The following is a 26,004-nucleotide window of genomic DNA, read 5'->3' as shown; positions in this document are numbered from 1 at the left end:
ACTTGTAGTGACCGAGAACAAGCTAAGACATACAACAGGCCATAATTTAACTGCACATTATCTTATTACGGTAACTACTCAGCCAATCACCAAATGCTTGTGAAAAGTACAGGTTGTCTTGCAGGTTTTTAAAATTTAAACGTTCATATTTACTAAAGTATGGATGTTAAAGCTACAGGGAGTGCTTGACACTAAAAAGACTTTTGGTGGAACACGTGGTTTTGCTTTGACTCCAGTGAGAATGACACCAATGTTAGACAATCTACTCATGAAATGATACAAACAGACTTAGCAGGGCTTGAATCCAGGCAACATCATGCCATGATGGAAAGTTTGAGATGATCAGGTAACAGCGACACAGAAATGGCATTTCCTTTTTATTTCCAACTGATCTCACAAGATAAGCTCTGCACCGTTTCCTTTATGAGATCAGCAAGGGTTTTCAGCCCCCATTTGAAAAATGTACAGTAGTCAGATTGATTTTCTGATGCACTCATTCCTTTGAGCATTTTGAGAGACAGCTGAGAATTTTAATTTATTTATTTTTTTGTAATGAAAAGGCTCGTTTGATTTTACTTGGAGTTTCAAAAACAAGCATTCATATTTTGCTGCAATAATCCAGTACATTTCTGTGCCGCGCAGATTTCATACCTGATAGATCCTGTTTAGATGTGCCTGTAGGAAGAAAATGTAGTGCATGTAATGGACTGACGTAGGAATGTATCCATAAACTACAGTAAAATCTTTGAAACACTTCCCCTCACTCGTTTATCTCTCAGTTCACAAATGGGTGTAAGAACAGACCAGCAATGTGTCGATGTGTTTGACAGATAATGCTTGGAATATTGCAGACGGCAGGACTCAGGATGCATGGCAGATAAAACACAAATCCTTAACTGTGGCTGTGCCGAAACAAATTTCAAGATGGCAAACGACAGTAGCCCAACATTCACTGACAAATAAAGTTATTACTTCTAAAAGGCCACACTTTCAATTACGAAAATGGGCAGAACAGCAGTAACGCAGGTTAAAAATGTGAAAAGTTTCACCACTTAAGTGCTTTAACACATACAGTCCACAAATGTATATATTTTGGGAAGAGCTATAATTGGGCTTGTGCTTTGGTGTTTCTCAGAATTTGACAAAACTTAAGCTAAATATGGCAATCAGCAGGCAGCGAATGAGAATTGCTTAACTAATTACATGAGATCTACTGGGACTCTGGAAGAAGCTGCTAATTTGGGAAAATAATCAGCTGTGTGTAACGTTTATTGAGGACATTTCACAATGAAAGCCTGCACTTGATCAATAAACCTCTCTGAGCAAAATTAGGTTAAAGGTATTCAATTCCTCTCCCCAAGACCTCAGTGCCCTTTAGATTTCTCTTCAAGGTGACTATTAGTCAGTAAACACTTTTCTCACTATAGGTACTTTCTTGCGACTCTTTGATTTAATCTTTTCTTGCTTTCACACCAAATCTTTGTTTTGCTCTGGTACTTTGGTCCTCAATACTTTGTCACAGGAATTACTAGACAAAGTTCAGAAATTGGACAAATTGGGCAGGTTATCCTAGGTCCTCCACATCGAAAGGAGTCAGTTGAGGTGGCTCGGGCATCTCTTCCGGATGCCCCTTGGATGCCTCACTGGAGAGGTGTTCCGGGCACGTCCCATTGGGAGGAGGCCCCGGGGAAGACCCAGGACACGCTGGAGGGACTACATCTCTCGGCTGGCTTGGGAACGCCTTGGGGTTCCCCGGAGGAGCTGGGGGAGGTGTGTGTGGATCGGGAGGTCTGGGCGGCTTTTCTTGAGCTGCTGCCCCCGCGACCCAACTCCGGATAAAGCGGAAGAAAATGGATGGATGGATGGATGGATATCCTAGGACCAGAAGGATATGCCAAATGCCCACTAAACAGGACAAAGAAATGCAGTATCGTGTCATTCCACATTAAATCACCCAAACAGTCCCAAGTCACCTTCTTAAATTCATGGTGAGGTCTGGGAGCATGCGGTGGTTTCATAAATCACTGTATCCACCACACTATGGAACCACTGTGGGTCCCGAAAACCATCCACTCAGGCAGACAACTGGTCTAATCCAATGTCTCAAAGTAAACATCTATCCGCCACAGCCAGGTGAAATGTGGGCGTATTCTTAACTTCCTTCAGCTGCTGTTGTCCTCAACACTGAGGCACCTGCATGTTGGGTCGTGCACAGAGAAAGGTACCACATTGTCAAAATGTTGTAGCCAGTGTTCCCTGACAATGCAAGTGAGTTTCCTCATTTTATGCCTAGTTCATGTTTAGGAGGTTATTTTGGAAGACCAGCTTTTTCAGTGCATTCTGACATTTCACCCACATGAAAACTCAATTTTAGGTCACAGAAAAGGAGTTTTTGGGAAACTCCAGCCAAGGAGAAGATTTTACAAAACGTTTGTTTCAGTGTTTCCATTGGAAACAGAGCAGCCTGGAGCCTCGTCTCTGGAAAAGACGAACCCATGTAACAAAACCAAGGGTGTTGTCTTTGGAGGGCTGCAACTGTTGAGGTGCTCAGGGATCTTCCACTACACTGTGGCATCCAGGTCCAAACCTCAGGTGGCTTATGCAAGTGGGCACCTAGAACAACCAGTCTCTTTGCAAGGATGACCATCTTCTATCTTTAGAATACCAAAAATAAAAAGAACAGGTTCTTTATATGGTACATCAACCATATGAAGAAATCCCAAATATTCACTCTGTATCTCTATTAAATTTGAAAGCACAGCCCTTTTTAAATTCTAATTAATGTTATGTATTCTGCCAAATGAGTCTTTTGGTCCATTTTCCACATTCATTGCTCCTTTGATATGGCATGTCTCTAGAATTCAAAAACTTAATGAGCTCAGGTTCATACTTTGTATTTTTCCTCCCACAAGGCTCTGAAAATGGCCAAAAAATTCAAAATGTATTATTATAACTCCCCCCTTGACAGCTTCTCACTCAAATAAAAGTTGGAATGAGTCACAAAGTGTGAAAGCTGTATGTGCCATATCAAAGGAGCTATGAATGTTAGATGTTGGACTAAAAGACCAGTTCGCAAAAAATGCATAAAACAATTAAATTTTAAAGGGCTGCACTTGCAAAATTAGCAAAGATACAGCGCTAATATTTCAGATTTGTCCACGTTTGGCAAAGTAATACCTGTGATTTTTTTTTTTTTTTTTTCACCCACAAGGGAATATGAGAAGGTGAACTGGAATTTTTTTTTTCCTCAAACACGGTGATTTAATATGGAGTAACACTAACTTATCTCCAAGAGGAATAACAACACAGTTCACAGAAAAGACGTTACTTATATGACGTACGGTAACTGGCCTTGTTTGTGTGTAGCACATTGAGATGACTTGGGTTATGATTTGGTGTTGTATAAATAAAAAGAACTGAAAACAAACCCAGCAAAGATTAGTAAGCATAAGCATGTGTTACGATTAATTAACTAAAACAAACAAATAAATAAAAAGCCTTTCAGTCCATTTTAGGTCTCCATCTATTACACAACATGAAGTAATCCATCAGTAAAAATGGTTCATTTGAAGACTGAACTTAGTAGTATATTGTGCATTAAACTGGAGCTGAAGGTTTGACCACAAAAGTTTTATTGCATGTTTCAATATCTTCTGCTGGTGTATGTGTGTGTGTGTGTGTTTGGGGGGGGGGTTGCTTGTTTGTCCTGAAAATTTGCGGGCAACCTGATTCTTCATTGCCCTTAACACCTCTCTTTTTTGGTAAACCATACAGTTCTTATTTAGACGCTCGGCATTCAAACCTTCTGCACACACGTTACCTGTTCTCCCTCACTGAAGATGTGGCCGCTGTAGCTCCAGGTGATAGTGGGAGTTGGATCTCCTGAAGCCTCGCAGGTCAAAGTTACCTGCTCCTCCATCTCTGAGGTGGTTTGGTTTGCCAGGAATGTGATCTTGGGCTTCACTGGAAGACACAAAGTCACCACAGCTGCATTATGACAGTGGGGAAATTTGGCAATACAACATGTACAAGTGTAAATCTGTAGATCTGGGACGAGGGTAGTGACAGGATAACTAAACTGACAGGTGAGGGGGATTTTTAACAGCAGCAAAAACTGCAAAGTTTTCAAATCCCCACTGTGCCAAAGTTGTGATAATGTGTGAATTCAAACTTATTTCCTGTTAATAATTCATTCAGTGTATCTCCAAGGAACCAGTACAGCTTTTATTCAGATTTGAACAAACTGCCATGTTACACCTGAGCTAACGTGAAAGCACAGCAGGGTGCTGCTACTTCAAATGCTGCTTCTCATTTCATTCCAAAGGCAGATTCACAGATTTTAAAGTCAGACATTTCCTAAACGTAGATATGGGAAATATCTGAAAACATTCAGCAGCCTTGCATTACAATACAGTGACCTTATTCTTAAACCAACAATTCATAAATCATCAAAAGTACAGCAGCATGATTCCCCCCTTTCTAAATGAAGTCTATTTTTATTTGTACACCGGTGATGCTGTGTTTGTTTTTAATGGCTCTTGTGATGTAATGCATCAAATGATTTGTCATTTCTGGGTCTGAGCAAGACGTACACATCAAGCTGCACAATTGGTTAAAAAAAAAAAATCATCCTGATTGGTTCTGTGTGAAACAGATTGAGCTGAGTTCTGTGTTTTGGTTTGTTTTTCAGATGAGAGAAACATTAAAGAACTGACTGCACAGAAAAAAGAGAGGATTCACAGGGCCGAGGTATTTGTGTGTCATTCACTCACCCTCAGCTTATAGTGTTTAACTCTAGAAATGAAGGACAGGATTAAGGCCGCTTCATGCAGTGGAAAAACACATTTTTATTTATTTTTGGACCTGCACTCATTTGACATCTTAACAAGACTGCACAGAATCTGCAGTCTTACTGAAGATGAAACCACATGGCTGCTGTTTTGCACTTGCGCAATTATAAAGGCATGTCCCTTCAAGGTGGTTGTCGCTATCAAAGTACCATGAAGGTCCAAGAGGTTTACAATTCCAACAGCTGATTTCACGAATCAACAGCACTCTGAAGAAGAGCTCATGGGGTGAAAAATCACGTGTCTGTGGTTGAGGTCACACTATTAATTCTGACAATATTTTGATTTAGTTTTCAGTCCGTCTTGACTAAAATGTCATTTAGTTTTAGTCATAATACAGCCATCTGAATGGTTTCACTTTCATCCTAGTAAATATAAGATTTTAGTCAACTAAATTTACAGGAGATTTAGCTTATTGTTTATTTAGCTTATTGAGATTTATCTTATTATCAAATCTTATAAATATAAGTCAAGATATATCAAAGCATTATCCGTGAAATCAAGGTCAGTAAACCTTTGTTCGCCAACAAAGCACTTACGTTACTATGTGTGTGTTTTATACTCCCAGTTAAAGCTAATTCAGTTTGTAAAACACCAACTAAGTAGATTCAATGTTGTTCCAATTTAGATTTTATGCAATTTAACAATTAATAAGTGTTTTTATTTACTACTGATGAATCCATTTTTATTTCCAGTACCTTGTAAAATGTCCCATACAATTATGTCTCCAGCCAAATAACATCCACTCAAATTTTTAGAATGCAATTTAGGATTTGGTGTCTTGCTAGAAGATATTTATATTTATATACCAGGGCTCAAAACCACCATGTTAATTTAATGAGGAATCCTCTATTACTCAATACACATTGTTTCCTTGTTTAAATCTAGTGTAGTTTATATGGCCACTCCTGGGTCAGTGTCAGCCATCTGAAATTAGCATCTAAAGATGTTCTTGTATCTGGAGGGTTTTTAATGACATGTTGGTGTCCACTGATTCTGGTCACACTGTTGTTTTGGTGTTGCTTGATCTGACCGCTGTGTTTGACACAGTGGATCATGAGATCCTTCTGGATCGCCTTAAAAATGTGGTCGGCATACAGGGCTATGCTCTAGAATGGTTCAGATCCTACTTAACCGATAGGATTTTTGTGTAAGACTTGGAGATTTTGTTTCCTCCACAGCTCCTCTGTCATGTGGTGTACCGCAAGGGTCCCTTCTTGGGCCACTTCTTTTTTCATTGTATTTGCTTCCGCTGGGATCAGTTTTTCGTAGATTTGGGGTGTCATTTCACCTTTATGCTGAGAGGGTGATTCTTAGACTACGGGCACTTATTATGTCCTTTGATCATATTGTATGAAAAACAGAAAAAAGGGGAAATTTCACACTTTTATAGTTATCTTTACAATGAAAGTGTTTTAAGAAATTTGTTCTAGTAGTCTATGATGACTTTTTCACCTTTTTTCAGCATGATTATATGCAAATATTGCCGTTTTGTGCTTGTCCCACACCCAGACTTTTGATCTTCAATGATAAAAATCAATGGTAAAAAACGTTTTTTCTAATGTTTTAAAATATCTCTGAATAAAATATCAGCAAAATAATCAAAACATAATTGGGGTATTCAATGTCATACAACTGTTGTGATTTTTTTTTAAACAAAATGTAGTTGTCCCACACTATTGCCGTAATTTCCACCACAACACTGTAATGTCCGTTTAAACAGTTTGTATGAAAGATTGTTTGGGTAGTTTCTATGGAGATAAACAGTGACATCAGAGCACATGTATATAGCGCCAAATCACAACAAACAGGCGCTTTATATTGTAAGGCAATGGTGTGGTGGAAATTACAATTACAAGGCCAATAGTGCCCGTAGTTAAAGAATCACCCGAGAATGCTTTTGGTGCCAATCATCTTCTGGAGTGCATTGAGAACATTAAAGACTGGATGTCTGCAAACTTCCTACTCTTTAATGAAAAGAAAACTGAAGTTCTTCTGGTCGGGCCACGTAAATCAGGTAGTTGTGGTTCAATAAACTTTGGACCATTGACACAATGTATTAAATCTATGGTTTGCAACCTTGGTGTGAGAATGGATAAAGATTTTAAGCTTGATAAACAAATCAGTGCTGTTGTGAAGGCAAGTTTCTTTCATCTGAGGCAGCTAGCTAAGATTAAGTCCTCACTTTCAAGGCATCACTTGGAGATTTTAATCCATGCTTTCGTTATGACTCGGCTGGATTATTGTAATGCACTGTACGCTGGTATTAGCCAGGCCTCATTCGCACGGCTGCAGCCCGTCTTTTGGCTGGATCCCGGAGGTATGACCATGTTTCGCCCATTCTTTTTTCCCTTCACTGGCTGACTGTTCGCTATCATATTGATTTTAAAATTTTATTGTTTGTTTTTAAATGTCTTAATGATCTTGCTCCACGGTATCTGTCTGACCTGCTCGTGTCTTATTCCTCATCACGTTCTCTTAGGTCACAAGATCAAGCTTTGCTTGTAGTTCCTCAGACAAAGCTCAAACGTAGAGGTGATACAGCTTTTTTTCTGTTGTTGGTCCCAGACTGTGGAATGACCTGCCTCTCTGTATCAGGCAGGCGGAGTCACCTCTAGTTTTTAAATCTCGTACTTGTTTTCTTTGGCTTTTGACTAGAGGGTTGATGATTTTATTGTTTTAAAAACTTTTATTGTTGCCAATCTATTTATTTATTTATTTATTGTATGTCATTGTACAGCGCTTTGGTCAACTTTGTTGTTTTTAAATGTGCTCTATAAATAAACTGGATTGGATTGGAGGAGTTCAAGTCACTGTGCTAACATTAGCATTTACTCTCCTCACTGACTGTTCCCATCTGTAACTATTCATACCAACGTCTTCATCGATGATGCTCAGGTTTCTATCAGTCGGTTTTTAGGTGTACAAAACATGTTGTAAATCTGTCACGCACCGTTGCTGGTCGCGTTTCCTTCGCTGTGGAAATGACTTCATGAAGCAGGTGTCCTCCAGTGTCATTTGAAAACATCAAAGACTTCTCAATTCTGTTTGGCCCTGTGGATGCAGCTCTTCATGCCGCTATTAAAAATTTCTATCTCAGCTGTGAGGTCCACAGTTTTTCATAATGAATGTAGATCTGTATTTTCATTTGAGGTCACAAATGTGCAGCTGTGAATGTCAAACCATTCTGGAGCCAACTGACCAGAACATCACATAAAATCTACTGAGCGTTGTTCCTTTCATATATAGTGAAATTACCAACTGTGACTCCAAGATGAGACCAACGACCACTGCTAAAAAACACAGCACACACACACACACACACACACAACTATCACACGGTGACCAACTTTTCAAACCAACAGGGATTAAAGCAAAAAAAAAAAAAAGATCTTCTGACTGAAATTTTTGTTTACAGACACATCGTAAGCTGTAGACATCTACCTTTTTATAGCAACGCTTTTGCGATTGAGTCCTTGGATTTAAGGTAAAACAAGGTGGAGAGAGCTGAGAAAACAGCAAATTGTTCTCCTGCTGAAGATTATATTTCACTCACTGAACATTGCTGCTCTTTTCTAAAGCAGAATCATATTATAGAAAGACTTTAACCTGCACATTATTTAAATACATCAGGATAAACACATTGTAAGGGACTGACTTTTTACAGCTTTTACTTATTTCAATACAAATTAAAATCTCTGGCCTGTAGATAGGATCTGAAATGGGGGGTGGGTTCTTTTTTGGTGAAAGTGGACCTTTGGTGGCAAGGGTCTGGGGGCCTTGAGCGGCCCTGAGAAAATTTGGGGGTTTTGATGTCCAGGGATGCATTCTGGAGGGTTTCGTTTATGATGGTAAATTGACTGCATTTATATAGTGCTTTTCCATCTGCATCAGAAGCTCAAGGCACTTTACAATTATGCCTCACATTCACCCATTCACACTGGCACGCCAATGTCAGGGTGCTGCCATGCAAGATGCTCACTACATAACAGGAGCAACTAGGGGATTAAGGACCGTGTCCAAGGCCCATAGTGATTTTCCGGTCTGGCTATGTTTTGAACTGAGGATCCTCTGGTCTGAAGCCCAACGCTTAACCACTAGATCTACTAGTGATGACCTAGTATATACCAGGACCTAGACCTGATGTGTAATAACACATCATTGATTTCACATCCCCCTCAATTTAGTTGTTCTGTTTAATGTGTGCTGTATTTGTATTTCCTTTTGCACATTTTCTTTGCCTTCAACCTAAATTGATATCACAACCTACATGTTTGTCTGATCAGATTACTAACCCACAAGAGCCGTAATCATTTTCAGATTTTTGGCTTCCCTCATCCTAACTGACCTGATTTTAAAGCTCGAACCCCAAACAGACCCAGTATTACCTGAGCTTAGACATTACATTTAAAAAATGATATTGCTTCACATCCCACTTTAGTTATGCAGAAAAGTTAAATTAACAAAACTTTTTTTTTTTTTGCGGCTCATTAGTAATACTGATTTAAACATTTTAGTTGTTAAAATTATATTATTATAAGTAGTATGAAAAACGTCTTCAAAAGTAGACCTTTAATCAAAGGGTATTGTGAAGGGCGTGCACCCCCCCAACACCTTCTTACCATCTGGATGTACCCCTGGTTTGTAGTCTCTCAGCAGGAACAATCAAGAATTTGTGTATGTATGTTGAAAGCATGATCTGATTGAGAGGTAACACGGCTTTATCAGCATATTTATGTCATGCTGTCCTCAGAAAGAGATTTTAGGTGTATTCTGGAAAGAAAAAAGTTAGTTTTTAATGCGTCACAGGTCGTGTTTTGAGTTTAACCACAGCAACAACACTCACACTCAGAGAAGAATTTGAGTGTCTCTCAGCACACAGCAAGCAAAGAACAGTGTTACAAACATTTTTAAACTTTGTTTTTCTCTCAAACACCCCCGCAGACAAGACATGACTCACTGCCAGGAGGAAAAAAAAACAAAAAAAACAGACATTATTCTAAAAATCTATTTTTGAACAATTTGAACGCGGTAAATTTTATATCTTGCGTCCAACCTTGATTCTACGTCAGGGCGGTATCAGCGTGAAACCTGCCATTTGGCTGCCCAACTGACGGAAATCCGTCGTAGCGACTGAGAACTTTAATCCCTGAACCAGTCACATGATCTTAAAAGCGGCAAAAACAGCCCTCAGGAGACAATGTCACCTGAGGAGCCTGTGGATTTCCACAGGCAACATGCTACATTAAAGTTATTCTGACTGTGATGTTTGTTGACACGGGCCCATACTGATGTGATGGAAGCTGTTGGTATTTGGGAGTGTAAAGATATGCATTTGGATTGGATTGGATGCATATGGATTTTAAGAAGTTAAAATCCTTCCAGCAGTGTTCAGCAACGCTCATCCCACTTGGTCAATTCAACAAGACTTTAAGCTTCACTCCATCCCACACTGAAGCAGCAGCACGTTGTTTTATCCTTCAGAACACAGACACACAACTACACCATTGTTCTTCCTCCACCTGCGTACACTGCGCTCCCACACACTGCAGCGCCTTTTCCTAATTCTCACTTCATTCCATGTACTGTATGTAAGATTATGTGTCGTACCGAACACTCTCAGGCTGAGCTCCTGCTCAGCTTTGCCAGCCTTGTTCTTGGCGATGCAGGTGTACTCGCCCTCGTCCAGCTTGTCAACATCCATTACACTCATTTCTGAGCCGTCTTCATTAAAGCTGTACTTGTCTCCCACCTCGAGGACCACTTCATTCCTGTGGAAAACACAAGGGGCCGGTGCACTTGGTGAACATTATAATTTCATCCTTCCACCCGTTTATGTCCTGTTCCGTGCTCCCTCTCAGGGCCACACGGGGGGCAGAGCCCATCCCAGATAAAGGCGTCGTACCTCCCTCAGCAATTCACCAGTCCATCACACAGCCACTGTGATTACAGTCAGCAGCTTTTCTTCTGACAGTGGGTGAAAAAAAAATGCATCAGCTAAAACCAGGCATGAAATCTGACACAGAATCAGCATGTTTTTGTGCGTATGACAGATAACGGGTTTAATAGGAAGAAATTGTTAATTTTACCTGGTATCTTCAGAGCTTCATATGTTAACAGTGCTGCTCCTGTGTTTAACATAGTCATGTCTATCAGTATTTAACTGATCTAATGAATCTCTTAAATAGTTAATGTGAATTTTTTTCTTAAATCCCTCAAATGAAAGCTGAAGGTCTACAGTATGACTATGAAACAAACTGCCGGCTGACTTTAATCATTATGAAATCTACACTAAAAACATACTTGTTTTCAGCTGCCTAAACCTTTACTGTTTGTATTTAATTTGTTTTGTTTTTTTAAATACTCTTATTTTCAATTTATCTTATTATTTTTAAACCCATTTTTGTTTTGTTTTTTACTTTGTTAGTCTGTGAAGGAATTTGTATAGTTATAGTACTATATAAACAAATTCATTATTACAAGCATATACTGTATTTCAACTCCATTGTGATCAGGGCCACTGATAACCACTGATAACCATTTGGGTTCCCTAAATTTTTTTTTTTTTTTTTTTTACTGCATTGCATTGGTACTGATCTATAAAAGTGGTGACGTCTGGTTGACTGCCTATAAAAGATGGCAGATCTCTTGGAAACTAGATGACGAGAAAACGTCCAAAGACCATCATTGGCTGTATTCATGAAAACAGAATAATGGAGCTAAAGATAGGTCTTCCAGTTTTGTGTTCTACGTGCAACAGTTATGTGATCATGTATCCCACGCCAATGAAGTAAGTCATAAATTAGTTCAGTCAATTTTAAACATTATCCCATGTTTGATACACAAAAATTCAGTGTTTAAAACAAATAAAAGTTCTTTAAGAAAACCACTGCTGTGTTTGCTACGACAATCCCAATGTTTCCTGTCAATGCCGATACCAACCCGTAAAAGGACAGAAACCTGGTGCAATGCTTGTTAGCAACATTTACACACATTATGCCTTGGACTCCAACACAACTATCCACCATGTTATGAAACATTTCAAGTGCATCCTCATTATAAACCATTACAGTCTATATGGATGTTGTATAAATAATGCAAAGTTTGTCGATTAGGTGAAGAGAGATGCTGGTGCCAAGTGAAATTAACTGTTTAATGCATCCATCTGATTTTCCAACATTTATCCAGGGTACTCTCCCAGTGGCAGCAGGTTCAGTGAAGTAGCCCAGACTTCCATCTCCCCAACCACACCTCCAGTTACTCCTGAGGGAGCCCAAGGTCTTCTGAGGCCAGAAGTATTCTATAATTCTTCTGGCAAATTGTTGGATTACTCCAACTTCTCATCTCATATGGATGTGTCAGTGGAAGGACACAGCAGCCAGGGGGAATCTTAATCAGAAGGAAGAGCACCTTAACGCACTCCCGCAGAATTAAAAGAGTGGTGGTTCTACTTTATGTTCTTGTCTTGAAGGGTGAGTCCATTTCCCCTCAGGAGGAAACTCATTTCAGCCACTTGTTTCTGAAATCTCACTCTTGAGGTCACTATCCAAAGTTCACAGCCGGAGGTGACAGCTGAAACACAAGACTTCGAGTAAATTGGGAGCTTCACCTTACGACTCAGGGCCATCTTCCCTATGACAGTCTGTGAATCAGACTTCAAAATGCTTAAAGAATTTCACTTTGAGCGGCGACTCGCTGTCAGTCCCGGAGTTAGAAATCCAGGGCAAAGTACTATGGCTGCAGATTTGGATTTTCTGATTTTCATCCTGCTTCATTTCATGCTCAGCTGCAAACCGTCTCAATGCCTTTTCCTTCAGTCATGCTGTATTGGATAACACTCTCCTTACCTTCACAACAGAGTAATATAATTGTCCGTAACACATTTTATACAATTATTATTTCATGCAGGAAGGAAATGGATTTCAATAAATGAGTCACTTTTGAAAATAGATAGCGTCATTGTGCAAAATGAAAGGCGCAGCAGAGACATTTCCTCTTTTGAAGATGATATTGGAGCCACAGATTGCTGACCCAGAGCAGTGAGTGTTCTAATGCAAAAGCCTGGATGATCAACAGTGAGTCGAGAACCTGACCGACTTCAAATAACATGTTGAGTTCAGAAAAAGGCTCATCATATCAGTAACTTATATTGCACACACAAGTACAACCACAACTCATTATTTTTAATTAGCTCCACCTCATTAGGCTGTTGCTGTCAGCAACTGTTTGTGCAACAGTGTTGGTTATCACAGTCAAACTGGACACCATGCAGACATCTTCTGCCATTTCAGAGAGGACGCATTAAAAAATAAGGAGCAGGGCATTCAGAGTGCAAAATGTACTATATTTTCCCCATCGCCAAATGCTGTGGGAACTACATCAGGAATGAACTCGGCTGTGCACCAAGTTAAAGCTCCAGGATCTGTCCAGAAATGTAATCCATGATATTTCATGTCAGCATCATCATTGCAATGTGCACACGTGCGTCATCACATCATGACACATGTGATGTTAAAGGGTCTCTGCCACACGATGACATTTTTACATATTCTTGAAGAATTAAAAAAAAAAGCTTTTTCCACGTTGTCTGTTTTTTTACCCTAATACACTGAACAAGGATTTAGACGTTTCGTTACCCATATGAGAATTCATATTTCCCCGCCTCCAAGCTTGACCTACTTTATCGCTGCAACAGATATGACGTCATGCGAGTAAAGGTATCGAAGCAAGGATCTGTTTACCAACAAAGCAGACATGGACAGCGAAAGCATAGTGAGCGATTATAGCGAAGATTTAATTGACATATCAATTGTTTTTGAAGAACATGAGGAAGTTTCTGATGAACGAAGCGATGGTGAAGATAATGAGGGGCTCCAGCCATATATGTTCGAGCCGTACGCGAAAGAAGACGAGGATGAAGCGGAGGTGTCAGGGGATGGCAACAACAACAAACGCGATGTTGAGGAGGATATAAGCTGCTTACAAAACACAGAACGGTTTGTTCACCCATCACCTTTTCTTATAAATTATCATTTATTCCTGGGTAATAGACAGTTCCACCTGCATTTTGATCACTTTGGACCTGGACTGCGGTGTGTTTGTATGTGAATGGAAAAACTTATTTCAGCAGCACAGCGTGCTTAAATTCAGGAGTTTGTTCTAAAATCACTGAAAATAAGTTTCTGTACATTCTGTATATATTTAATCATATATAAGTCAGTTTCTTGTGATTGCTAATTCTTCACATTTTATTCAAAGCAAATGATTGCTAATGTTTATCGGAAAAGCTGTAGTCCCACATGGGATGGGGGAAAAAGATTTCTAAAGAAAAGAAAATTTTACTTCTATATCTGTTGTCAAATTTTATCAGGCATAATATTCTAGAAAAAAAGAATATGCTAAATGGAGACTTTCATGTCTAAAATACAAATACATCTATAATCAAACAGTATCACAGCTAATCTACAGTACTTGAAATGAACAGAAGTCTGAACAAAAAACAGGTTGTTCAGGTTACATGCATATGTATATATGGAAAACACAAAAATGTCAATGTTCTGGGGTTTTTTTCAGGTGCTCATGTGAACACAGTCAGCTGATGCCACTTGCGATTGAGTGGAATCTCATATCAGGGTCAGCTTTGCAGGCAAGTTGTCTATGTTATCTCAATAACACCCTAACTTTCAAACAGCATTGTTTTTATGTATATAAGCTATTTTGTTTTAACTTCTGTTTTAGGAGTTTGGTGGCAACCCTTCATTTTAATGAAAATGCAGGGAGACAAAAGCAGACAAAGCAAGAGAGACCAAGGTTCAGAATATACTTTCCTTCGTGGAAAAAGGAGGATTCACGGTGAGAAAGGTAGCCACATATCCAACATCTGATATGTGGAAAATGAAAACAAACAAACAAACAAAAAAAAACAGATTGTTATTTGTATATTTTTATATAGCATAATAAAATGAATAAAAATACAATTTCACATAAGTTTAACATTGTTTCATTGAAATGAGAAGTGTTTTACAATTTGTTAAAAAACATTTTATTGTCTATGTGAGCAACATAGCAAAAGACGTTCTTCAGATCTGCAAAACACCAAACCGACCAGAAATCCCCACCAATAATCCTCCTCCACTGAGCAGCCAACGTGAACAGCCTGACAAAGCTGAGGCTGATGCTGCCAAGGGGCCCAGGTACCACCAATGAGCCTGACCCCTCACTCCAGAGGAGGAAACTGGAAGCCATTGTAGTCGGATGATGGTGATGGAAAAGTACTCATTTTGAATACAACACAAGCTGGTAGTGGCAACCTTCTGTGCCTTCCCAAATGTCCCCAGCACAACCGCACAAATTGCAGATATGCGATATGACGATACTTTCTGCAACAAAAAAATAGCATGGATTTATGTTCAAAATAACAGTTTATTCTTTTTGTATTAGAATATTTTTTAGTTTTTTTCTATAAACTATGTAAATAAAACTTTCTAACTATTTCATGTGCTTACTTGTATTGTGGAGCATCATACATCCCATGGTGATCTATGTAGGCATAGTGTGCCACTTTGAGGACATCTGCATTCAAACACACAATCGAGAAACTAGCGAGCTGTGTGACACATTGAGGATTTTCACCACCATGCTGCATCTCCGCCAAGACTGCAGAAATATCCCTGCAACAGCGAAACTCAATCAAAAGTGGCATCGCCTGACTGTGTTCACATGAGAACCCGAAAAAAAAACAGAACATTGACATTTTTGTGTTTTCCATATATACATATGCATGTAAACTGAACAGCCTGTTTTTTGTTCAGACTTATGTTCATTCAAAGTAGATTAGCTGTGATACAATTGGATTACAGATGTCCTGTATGTGTATTTAGACAGGAAAGTCTCCATTTAGCATAAACTTTTTTCTACAATATTATGCCTCATAAAATTTGACAACAAATATAGAAGTAAAATTTAGCAATCATTTGCATGCTGGACTCCAAAAAATGATGCCCACCTCTTCCACCATTCGGAAGATTCAGACCGCTTTCGGTGGCTTTCCAGTCGTGTGACTATCCGAGAAATTGTGGAAGAGGATGTCACACCATGTCCTGTGAGACTTCAACACGGAGTTGCTTTTGCTCCGTCGGCAGCTTCGTGCCAAAGCCTTCGGCATGAATTTCGCTGCAACTCTTTTCATGGCCAAATCTTCTGCCACAGTGGAATGTGCCGAAAAAGTGCTGATGTCCACCTCTTCCACAATTTCTTGGATAGTCACATGACGGTCCCGCATCACCACAGCGTTCACTTTGGAAATGATCTGGTCATTTCAGAATGTTGATGGCTGACCGGAGCGTGGCTCGCGCTCCACCGTTATGCGGATGTCTGTAAACCGGTTGTACCGCTCCTTAATCTGTGTGATGCCCACAGGATCGTCACCGAAAGCCATCTGAATAATCCGAATGGTTTCCACCTGGCTGTCGCCCAGTTTCTGGCAAAATTTGATGCAGTCGCACTGCTCCAGTCGTTCTGCCATTTTCCTTGCAAAGAAAATCCAACGAGAGATGACACCCATCCTCACACAAAGGCTGCTTACCAGCAAATGACGCAATCGACAGGCGTGAAAAAATTCACGCATGCGCACGAAGGTTCAAGGTTGGCTCATGCAAGCACACGTGATTCAAATCCATCAGGTTTTTGCAAAAAATAAAAAGGTCGGATACTTTTCTAACAGACCTCGTAATCGCTCACTATGCCTTCGCTGTCCGTGTCTGCCCTGTTGGTAAACAGAGCCTCGCTTCGACACATTTACTAGCATGACGTCATATCCGTCGCAGAGATAAAGTAAGTCAAGCTTGAAGGTGGTAAATACAAATTCTCATATGGGTAACGAAACTTCTAAATCCTTGGTCAGTGTAATTTTATGGTAAACAAAAACAAAGACAACAAGTGGAAAAAGCTTTTTTATTCTTCAAGACAGTGGTGGGCACAGCTAACCAAAAAATTAGCTTCAATAACAGATAATCAGCTAACTGAAAAGTTATCTTTTATAAACCTAAACCGATAAACCACCCAAAAAATTATAGGAAGCTACAGATAACCGATAACTTCCAGTATTGTCTCCGGCACACTTGCAACTACTAACAAGCTTATTCTGAGTTCTAACACCATAAACGCTTCTGGGAGCATCAAAAGCGACCAGGGACCCAAACAATGAGTCAGCAATTCTGTCTTTGACCGCCCTCCCCCTGCTGGAAGCTCCTGTTTACTACATGGCTTCCAGCACAGAAGCAGCTGAGAGGAGCAGCGAAGCTCAACTCTTTACTCAATAACAGCGTTGCCGTCAGGTGGAGGTCTTGGAAAATAAAGCAGTGCTGCCTTATGGTTTGGTGTATAAATAAAATTAATACTGATAGAATAACTCCATTAATGAAAATTCTGTCATTTGTACAAAGTTAAAATATAACGTATATCTTTTAATGTTGAATAATTTTCATTGTTACGCAGATGATACCCAGCTTTATCTATCCATGAAGCCAGAGGACACACACCAATTAGGTAAACTGCAGGATTGTCTTACAGACATAAAGACATGGATGACCTCTAATTTCCTGCTTTTAAACTCAGATAAAACTGAAGTTATTGTACTTGGCCCCACAAATCTTAGAAACATGGTGTCTAAACAGATCCTTACTCTGGATGGCATTACCCTGACCTCTAGTAATACTGTGAGAAATCTTGGAGTCATTTTTGATCAGGATATGTCATTCAAGTGATGCTGAAAAACTAATTCATGCATTTATTTCCTCTAGGCTGGACTATTGTAATTCATTATTATCAGGTTGTCCTAAAGGTTCCCTGAAAAGCCTTCAGTTAATTCAAAATGCTGCAGCTAGAGTACTGACGGGGACTAGAAGGAGAGAGCATATCTCACCCATATTGGCCTCTCTTCATTGGCTTCCTGTTAATTCTAGAATAGAATTTAAAATTCTTCTTCTTACTTATAAGGTTTTGAATAATCAGGTCCCATCTTATCTTAGGGACCTCGTAGTACCATATCACCCCAATAGAGCGCTTCGCTCTCAGACTGCAGGCTTACTTGTAGTTCCTAAGGTTTGTAAGAGTAGAATGGGAGGCAGAGCCTTCAGCTTTCAGGCTCCTCTCCTCTGGAACCAGCTCCCAATTCGGATCAGGGAGACAGACACCCTCTCTACTTTTAAGATTAGGCTTAAAACTTTCCTTTTTGCTAAAGCTTATAGTTAGGGCTGGATCAGGTGACCCTGAACCATCCCTTAGTTATGCTGCTTGATCTCTGCTCCCCTCCACAGCATGTCTTTTTCCTGGTTCTCTCCCTCAGCCCCAACCAGTCCCAGCAGAAGACTGCCCCTCCCTGAGCCTGGTTTTGCTGGAGGTTTCTTCCTGTTAAAAGGGAGTTTTTCCTTCCCACTGTCGCCAAGTGCTTGCTCACAGAGGGTCGTTTTGACCGTTGGGGTTTTTCCATAATTATTGTATGGCTTTGCCTTACAATATAAAGCGCCTTGGGGCAACTGTTTGTTGTGATTTGGCGCTATATAAATAAAATTGATTTGATTTGAATAATGCACTATTTCTGAAGTTTTGTAACAAACACAGACAGATGGAAAAGGATTAAGAGTAAAATTTGCCTCCACTAACACTGATCGGTTGACTCATTCATTCTATGTAAACACCAACACCTTAATGTGTGGTGTGTCATGTGTTAGTGTTTACAGATAAATGTGCTTTTGTAAAATATGCCATTTTTTATTTGTAAAAAAAGGGCATTTTCAAAAAAAAAAAAGCCAAGTTGTAATTAGATAACTGTCTGATATAACCGGTGTCAAAATAAATAGAACACTGCCATGATCTACTGGTGCCAGACGTTCAGTACTTAAGGTGGGCTTACACTGTGCGAGTTTTGGCCCTTTTTCAGCCGATTTTTCACTCGTGCGAGAATTTTTTGGATTGTGCCGAGTTTCAGGTTAATCCCGCATCATGCATCGTGTAGTATACATGGAGTAACGAGCTGTGTTTAACCTCTCACGACCACCTCCTGATCAGCAATGGTATGGTCGGATGAAAATCAATCCTGTTTGATATTCTGGTCGGCCGTCATGAGGGTATCCTGCTGCTGAAGGGGGATACCCGCTGTTTGCACTGTGCATGTGCAAACACCAGAGAGAGCATAAACAGTGATCATCTCTCTGTTCCCCCCCCCCCTTCAACTCATGTAAAGTCTTGTAATTTTTTTTTAACTTTGATGTCTCCTATCGAGAGTTTTTCTAAAAAAAAAAAAAAAAAAGGCTGGGCAAAAAAAAAGCTTCAGTTTACATTTTGCTTCTGGAAACACGAGTATGACGTGTGGTTTTTGAATGTAAAATGTGTGTGAGAACATAAATCGTGCAGTCTGAACTTTTACACCATGTGGTTTTGTCGTACAGTTTGAGCTGGAGCCTGGAGCCGAGTACAGTGATTAAAAATACTGTACAGTGTCTGCCCAGCTTTAGGGCGAATACTGCCATGAACACTACTGGCCAGTAGATGGCAGTAGAGACCGTGAAAACTAGTCAAAACAAAATTCCAGATAATCCATGTCTGCTACGTTTAAGATGCGTGGAATTTAATAAACGCAAACATGAACACTTTAATGAAGTCTATAAACTCAGAGAATATATTCACAAGAGTTTTAGGCACAATATACAAACAGTTTAATGCTGTTGTCCGTGTGGAGCCAGATCAGAGCGTCTCAAATGCATTTCTTCTGTGGGGAATGTAGCCATACCCATAATGCACCTGGGCACAGCATCTCCACACTAAAACCTTTAAAATTAGCACATTGCTTTAAAATTAAAACATATCTGATATTTTCACTTTATAAACCTTAGACATGACGAAAACATTATATTCGATAATTAGCGGTTAGCGGAACTGTGCCCACCACTGCTTCAAGAATATGTAAAAACGTCATGGGGTGGCAGGGACCCTTTAAGTCAGGTGAATTAAATCAAACACGCCACCCAACAACTTTTTGACTTGACTTAAATAAAATGGTTCCTATCTTCCATGACTAATCTACAAGGACTGTCTGATGTAACAAGGCACAATTCACCGTTTTAAGGATTCTTGCATACATGGAGGCCCCCCACCATTAGTGAGCAACATACAGATGCTGCATGTCAAAGTAAACACAAACTGTCAGAAACTTATGGTGCTTGGCTATACCCATCAATAATAAAGTATAGGGCAGGAGGTTCCAGGAAAAGTCACCCTGCAAAAGAACATCAGAAAAAAAAAAAAAGAAAAGAAAAATTGAGGGATCTGAACAGTTTTGAGTGGAATTTGAGCTCTTTTTTTGAGTGATTCTGAGTGCATCCTGAGTGTCACTTTTTAAATTTTCACTGGTGTGGAGACTAAAGACAATATTTGGGACCTTATATGTAGACAGGTGTGTGCTTTTCCAAATCATGTCCAATCAACTGAATTTACCCCAGGTGGACTCCAGTTAAGCTGTAGAAACATCTCAAGAATGATCCGTGGAAACAGGATGCACCTGACCTCAATTTTTAGCTTCATGGCAAGGCTGAGAGTAAGTATGTACATGTGATTTCTTAGTTTATTTTTAATAAAATTTACAAAAATCTAAAAAAAAAAAAAAAAACTTTTTTCACATTGTCATGATGGGGTATTGTGTGTAGAATTTTGAGGGGGAGAAATTAATTTCATCCATTTTGGTATAACGCTGTAACATGCATCCACCAAGACAGCCAAAGCCAATAAGAAAGAAACCTATTAGCTCGACCTGAATCATTTTACAATTAATAATTCTTTCCAGAAAGAGCTGTTTAAGTTACATGGTGTTATATAACTTATTACGTCCGCCAAGGATGTAATAAAGTCATCGGCGTTTATTTATTTATTTGTCTGTGTCTGTATGTTAGCAGAATTATGTCAAAACTATTGCAGGGATTTTGACAAAAGTTTCACCACAGATGGATACTAAGCCATGGAAGACTCCATTAAATTTTGGAGGTAATCTGGATCGGTGGACGTAAGAAATCTCAGATTGCTCGTTTCACATTGCTATATACAGGGTGGGCCAATAAAACCACTTTTTGATCGTACACAAGTTTTTGAAATGAGAACATATTCGAAACAGATTAACATTTGATACCAAAGGTTTCCCACTTTGTCCGAATTCTCCGAATTTCTTTTTCATCCCTCTTGAGATGTGTGGCAATGTCATCACAAACTTCAATGTGCGTGTTGCAGCTGTAATCCAAAGAAGAGGAGCGTGTATTGAACATGTTGTCAATTACAGAACTGTGCAGAAAACAAGAGACAAAGTGGGAAACAATTGGTATCAAATGTTAATTTGATGCTTCTGTTACCAGTCTGTAAATAAAATTTTCGAATAAGTTCTCATTTCAAAAACTTGTGTACGATCAGAAAGTGGTAACATTTTATTGACCCACCCTGTGACTATATCTTGTAGGAAAAAAAATATAACATTGCATTTTCTGTTTTTTTCCATAATATCGTGCTGAAATAAATGAAACATGAAGGGGAAAAAAGTTAAAGTCAGTAGTATGGAATTAGTTTGGGTATAGAAAGGATGATGTTAGTAAGTCCCTTCAGCTGCTCTTGTTTGCACTTGGGGTCACCACAGCAAATCCAAGGTGGATCTGCATGTTGAATTGGCACAGGTTTTACGCTGGATGCCCTTCCTGACGCAACTCCACATTACATGGAGAAATGTGGGGTGGGATTTGAACCCGGAATCTTCTGCACTGAAACCAAGTGCATTAACCACTTGGCCACCACCCCTGCTATAGAAAGGATGATGTTAACAGTCTTTTTTACTTAAGTATTTATTGTCTGTGCAGATGCATTCCCTTACAAAATCACCTGAATGAATTTTCAAACAATCATTCTTTTCAAATTGAGCTGTTAGAGATGTATGGTGTAAATTCTGTTATTTTTATCACATCGCAACATATCTTGCAGGAAAAAAAAAATAACATCGGAATGTCAGGTTTTTCTAGTGTTGCGCAGCACTAGTAACTAATTTTGATTTTACATTGTCCAGTCGCTCATGTTTATCAGGATCTGGTAGAGAGTGAAATGAATTCTGTTAAAGGTCAGGCTCTACATCAGGGGTGCCCAAGTTCGGTCCTCGAGGTCTACCTTCCTGACACTCTTAGTTGTCTCCCTGTTCCAATACACCTGAATCAAATGAAAGATGCGTTAGCAGGCTTTTAATGAGCCTTTTGTTGGATTCAGGTGTGTTGGAGCAAGGAGACAACTAAGAGTGTCACAAAGGTAGATCTCGGGAATCGCACTTGGGCACCCCTGCTCTACATTTTCATTCAGTCTAGTAAAAAAGATAAGTACATTATTAAAATGGTCAATGTCATGCTATTAAAACAATTCAGTCTGGAGCTAAGATTGGTGGTATTTCGTCAACGATATAGCTGAAATTTTCAACAAACTGTGTGAAAATGTAGTTCTAGTAACATCCATTATTCTAATGTTATGTTAAAAAATGTTGTATATGCTGGTGCACATACAGCCGCTGTGCTCACTGTAGTCATAATTTGATATGGATGTAAAATTATATATTGCCTAGCAGGTGCCAGTGTTGAGCATATACTTCTTTTGATAAAGAGTCTGGAACAGGTCCCACAACATAGGTACTGCAAAGATTTAGAAACCTTGCAAAACAGTGTTGCAAGTGTTCCATTACTAATTTGCAGAAGCAAGAAAAAAAAAAATCTTCATCACACACCACATGTTGTAACCATTATTAAATTCTGGTATTATTTTCCCCATTCTCATTCATATTTTTTCTTGTATTTGCCAGAGTAGTGAGCAACAGCTTTCTCCACATGGTTGGTAGCTTAATGTAGCAGTAGGCAGGTTAATTTCACAAGTACAACATAGTTTTATCAAACACTATGTCAGGAAAACCTCGAGCCTTGTTGTTACAGTTACCTTGGCCTTTTTGGCACACAGTTCCATTTGCGGGTAACAAATTAAGAATTACAACCTTACTTGCTGGCGTTTGACCTCTGTCTTTGGAAATGTTGGAAGCATTTGTCTCTCCTGTTAGCACCAGAGCTTTACCTTGTCCAGGTCACCATGGGTTCAGGGTAACCATCAACAGCACAGGTCAGCACTGCAGACTGACCCACACCTGCTGTGGCGTTGACCTCCGTCTGCCACACTCTGATGGTAGGTAGGACTGAAATACACCAAGTAAACAGAGAGCAAATGGGAAATCAGAAACACAAGAAATTGAGAACTTATTTTCCAAGGCAGGCTCATTTTCTATGCTCAGATGTTGCAGGAAACAGACTTCAATGGCACGGAACATCTTTGATTCACGGTTGCTCAGGGCAACTGTTTCCACACTGATGTAGAGTCTGGTCGCCTCTGAGGAACGACAGCTCATTTAAGCATCATGGGCCACCTGGCACACCAAAACATGTACATCACAACAACAAAAAGAGGAGGAAATGGTGCAAGATAGAAAGGCGGTGCTAACCATTCACGACAACCTTGATGACCCGAAGATCAATCTCGCCACGGGCCATGAGGCGAGCCTCGCAGATATACGAGCCCTCATCGCTCTTCTTTATGCTGCGGATCTGAAGGTGACTGTTGCTAAGGACCTTAAACCGAACTGAAAGGAAGCAGAAGATAAATTAACCTTTCACGGTACAGTATTCAAACACTTTAAATTAGGCAAAAATCCTTTACTGGCCAATCACATCAACAAGTGCGAATTGGCCACAAACTCCCATAAGAAGATAAAAATTATTATGGCCTCTGTGTATGTGTGCATGCGTGCATGTGTATGACTTTGATCACGGAGAAACTGGGGAGAGCTGACATTTGCCGTTTGGTATCTTTATGTATTTTGGGGCAAGGATGAATGCTGTGAAAACAGAAAGTTGATCTGACTAATATTTTTGGAGAAATTAGGGATATTAGGTAACAACAGTGAACAATGGACGTTGATATCACCATTAATCAGTCCCTGGTAACCAAACAAGCTCTGAATAAATGAAATATCTCAACCTTGCCAGGTGTAAAATATGACATCAACTACATTTGCCAAATAATAAATATAATTATTCACAAAACTTTCTCATTTTAATTTCCTGCACTTTCAGTTAAAATCATTTACAGAAAATTTGCATTATTTATTACCAGCCTTGAAAAATGTCAGCTAATTACTTTATAAACACTATCCTATCTACACCCCGTGGATCCCCACTGGCAACGCGCTAGTTATTATTATTATTATTATCATTATTATTATCACGATAACAATGTCATCCTCTTCTTCTTCTTGCGGCTGATCTGTTTCCATCTCACCCTGTCCTCTGCATCTCATGACAACGGGTGACACACCAACCACATGTACAGTATGTCCTCCTTCACTACAGCCATAAGCCTCCTCCTTCTCCTTCTGCCTGGTGACTCCATCCTTTGCATTCTGCTCCAGATATACTCCGAACCCCTCCTTTGCACATGTCCAAACCATCTCAATCTCACCTCTCTCACTCTGTCTCCAAAGCATCCTACCTTGCTGTCCTTGTGATATGTTCATTCGTAATCCTGTCCATCTTCACCATTTCAAAAGAAAATCACAACATCTTCAGCTCTGCCTCCTGTCTTTTTGTTAGTGCCACAGCCTCTAAGCTGTACAACATAGCTGGTATCACTACTCTTGTAAATTTTCCCCTTCACTCTTGCAGATATTCTTCTGTAACAAATCATTCCTGACACCTTTCTTTACCCACTCCACCCTGCCTGCACTCTCTTCTTCACCTTTACCACACTCTCCATTACTTTGGAAAGTTGAGCCCAAGTATTTAAACTAGGGCTGGGCAAGTTAATGCGTTATTATCGCGTTAACGCATTAATTATTTAATGCAAACAATTTTCTTATCGCACATTAACACAGTTGGGCTTTTTTTTGTTTGCTTTGTTTTTTACTGTAAGAGCCTGTTACACACAGGCTTTTGTTTTGCAAGTCTGTCGCTGACGGCTGCTGTGCTCACAGGAACCGGTGTGATGAGTCCTCGACACCAGAAAAGAAAAGAATTGGTGGATAAACCAGCCAACATGGACATTTTCATTTTAAAGCACTTCCAGACAGCGTAATCGACAGAACCGAAGTTATTTGCAGGCACTGCAAAGCTCCATTTTCTTATCAGCAGAGTACTTCGAGTCTTAAAGATCACCTAAATGCAGTAAACACAGCTGATACCAGCAAATCATTAAACAAAACAAACTGCGTGTGAGGCTTCAGCAGACCACATTAGATGCACCGTGTGGGAGACCTATAGATAAACACAGGCAAGAGAAGTTCGCACATGCAACAGTGAAATGGATTGCTACAGACCGCAGGCCGATTAGTGTTGTGGAGGACGTTGGTCTGAGAGACATTCTGAGAATCGCAAAAAATGACGGTACGTATGAGATTCCCTCACGATACACCATAAAGGAGAGGACTGCAAAAGGCATAACTTTACAATCTGCGCCCGCTATTGTTCTCACTGGGGACTACTGGGCATCACTGGGTAACCATAATTTATTTTTATTTAACTGCAACTGCATAAACAAAATGCTGCTTTTATGTGCTTGCAGAACAAATGTTTATGGCAGTTTCATTCATATGGCAGAACATTTAAAATAAAATTGTCCTATACACTATTTTTGAATTCATTTTTGGGTTTTGCTTATAACAATGCGATTAATAGTGATTAATCATGGAAATCATGCGATTCAAATTTTTAATCGTTTCCCAGGTCTAATTTAAACTCATGTAGCTTTACCACATCTACTCCTTGTAACCACAATATTACACCAGACTCCCTTTCATTGATGCACATATACTATAGTCTTGCTCCAACTGACTTTCATTCCCTTTCTCTCCAGAGCATATATCCACCTCTCCAGGCTTGTCGCAACCTGCTCTCTACTCTCACAACAATCACAATGTCATCTGCAAACCTCACAGTCCATGGAGATTATTAATGACAAGGTGACTGAGCAGGCAGACAATTTTAAATATTTGGGAATTCAAATGGACAGTGGTTTACTGCAAGACTGAACATCCAACGTGGACTTTCTGTGTGGA

The 26,004-nt window shown here is 39.6% G+C and overlaps 1 protein-coding gene across 1 annotated transcript in view; it reads right to left on the bottom strand.

The window, feature by feature from the left end:
• ncam1b (neural cell adhesion molecule 1b) overlaps window positions 1-26,004 on the bottom strand; it is a 396,526-nt gene that overhangs the window by 86,467 nt on the left and 284,055 nt on the right. The window contains exons 6-10 of the mRNA XM_034169136.1: window positions 23,398-23,535; window positions 22,977-23,094; window positions 10,458-10,618; window positions 3,821-3,963; window positions 652-675 (exon numbers count right to left, since the gene is read on the bottom strand). Of these exons, the coding sequence (XP_034025027.1) occupies window positions 652-675; window positions 3,821-3,963; window positions 10,458-10,618; window positions 22,977-23,094; window positions 23,398-23,535 (584 nt within the window). The remainder of the gene's footprint in view (window positions 1-651; window positions 676-3,820; window positions 3,964-10,457; window positions 10,619-22,976; window positions 23,095-23,397; window positions 23,536-26,004) is intronic.

This window comes from Thalassophryne amazonica, chromosome 4 (genome assembly GCF_902500255.1).
Source record: "Thalassophryne amazonica chromosome 4, fThaAma1.1, whole genome shotgun sequence".
Taxonomy (NCBI): domain Eukaryota; kingdom Metazoa; phylum Chordata; class Actinopteri; order Batrachoidiformes; family Batrachoididae; genus Thalassophryne; species Thalassophryne amazonica.
Note: the sequence above shows the minus strand (reverse complement) of the source record. Positions and strands in the feature narration are given on the sequence as shown.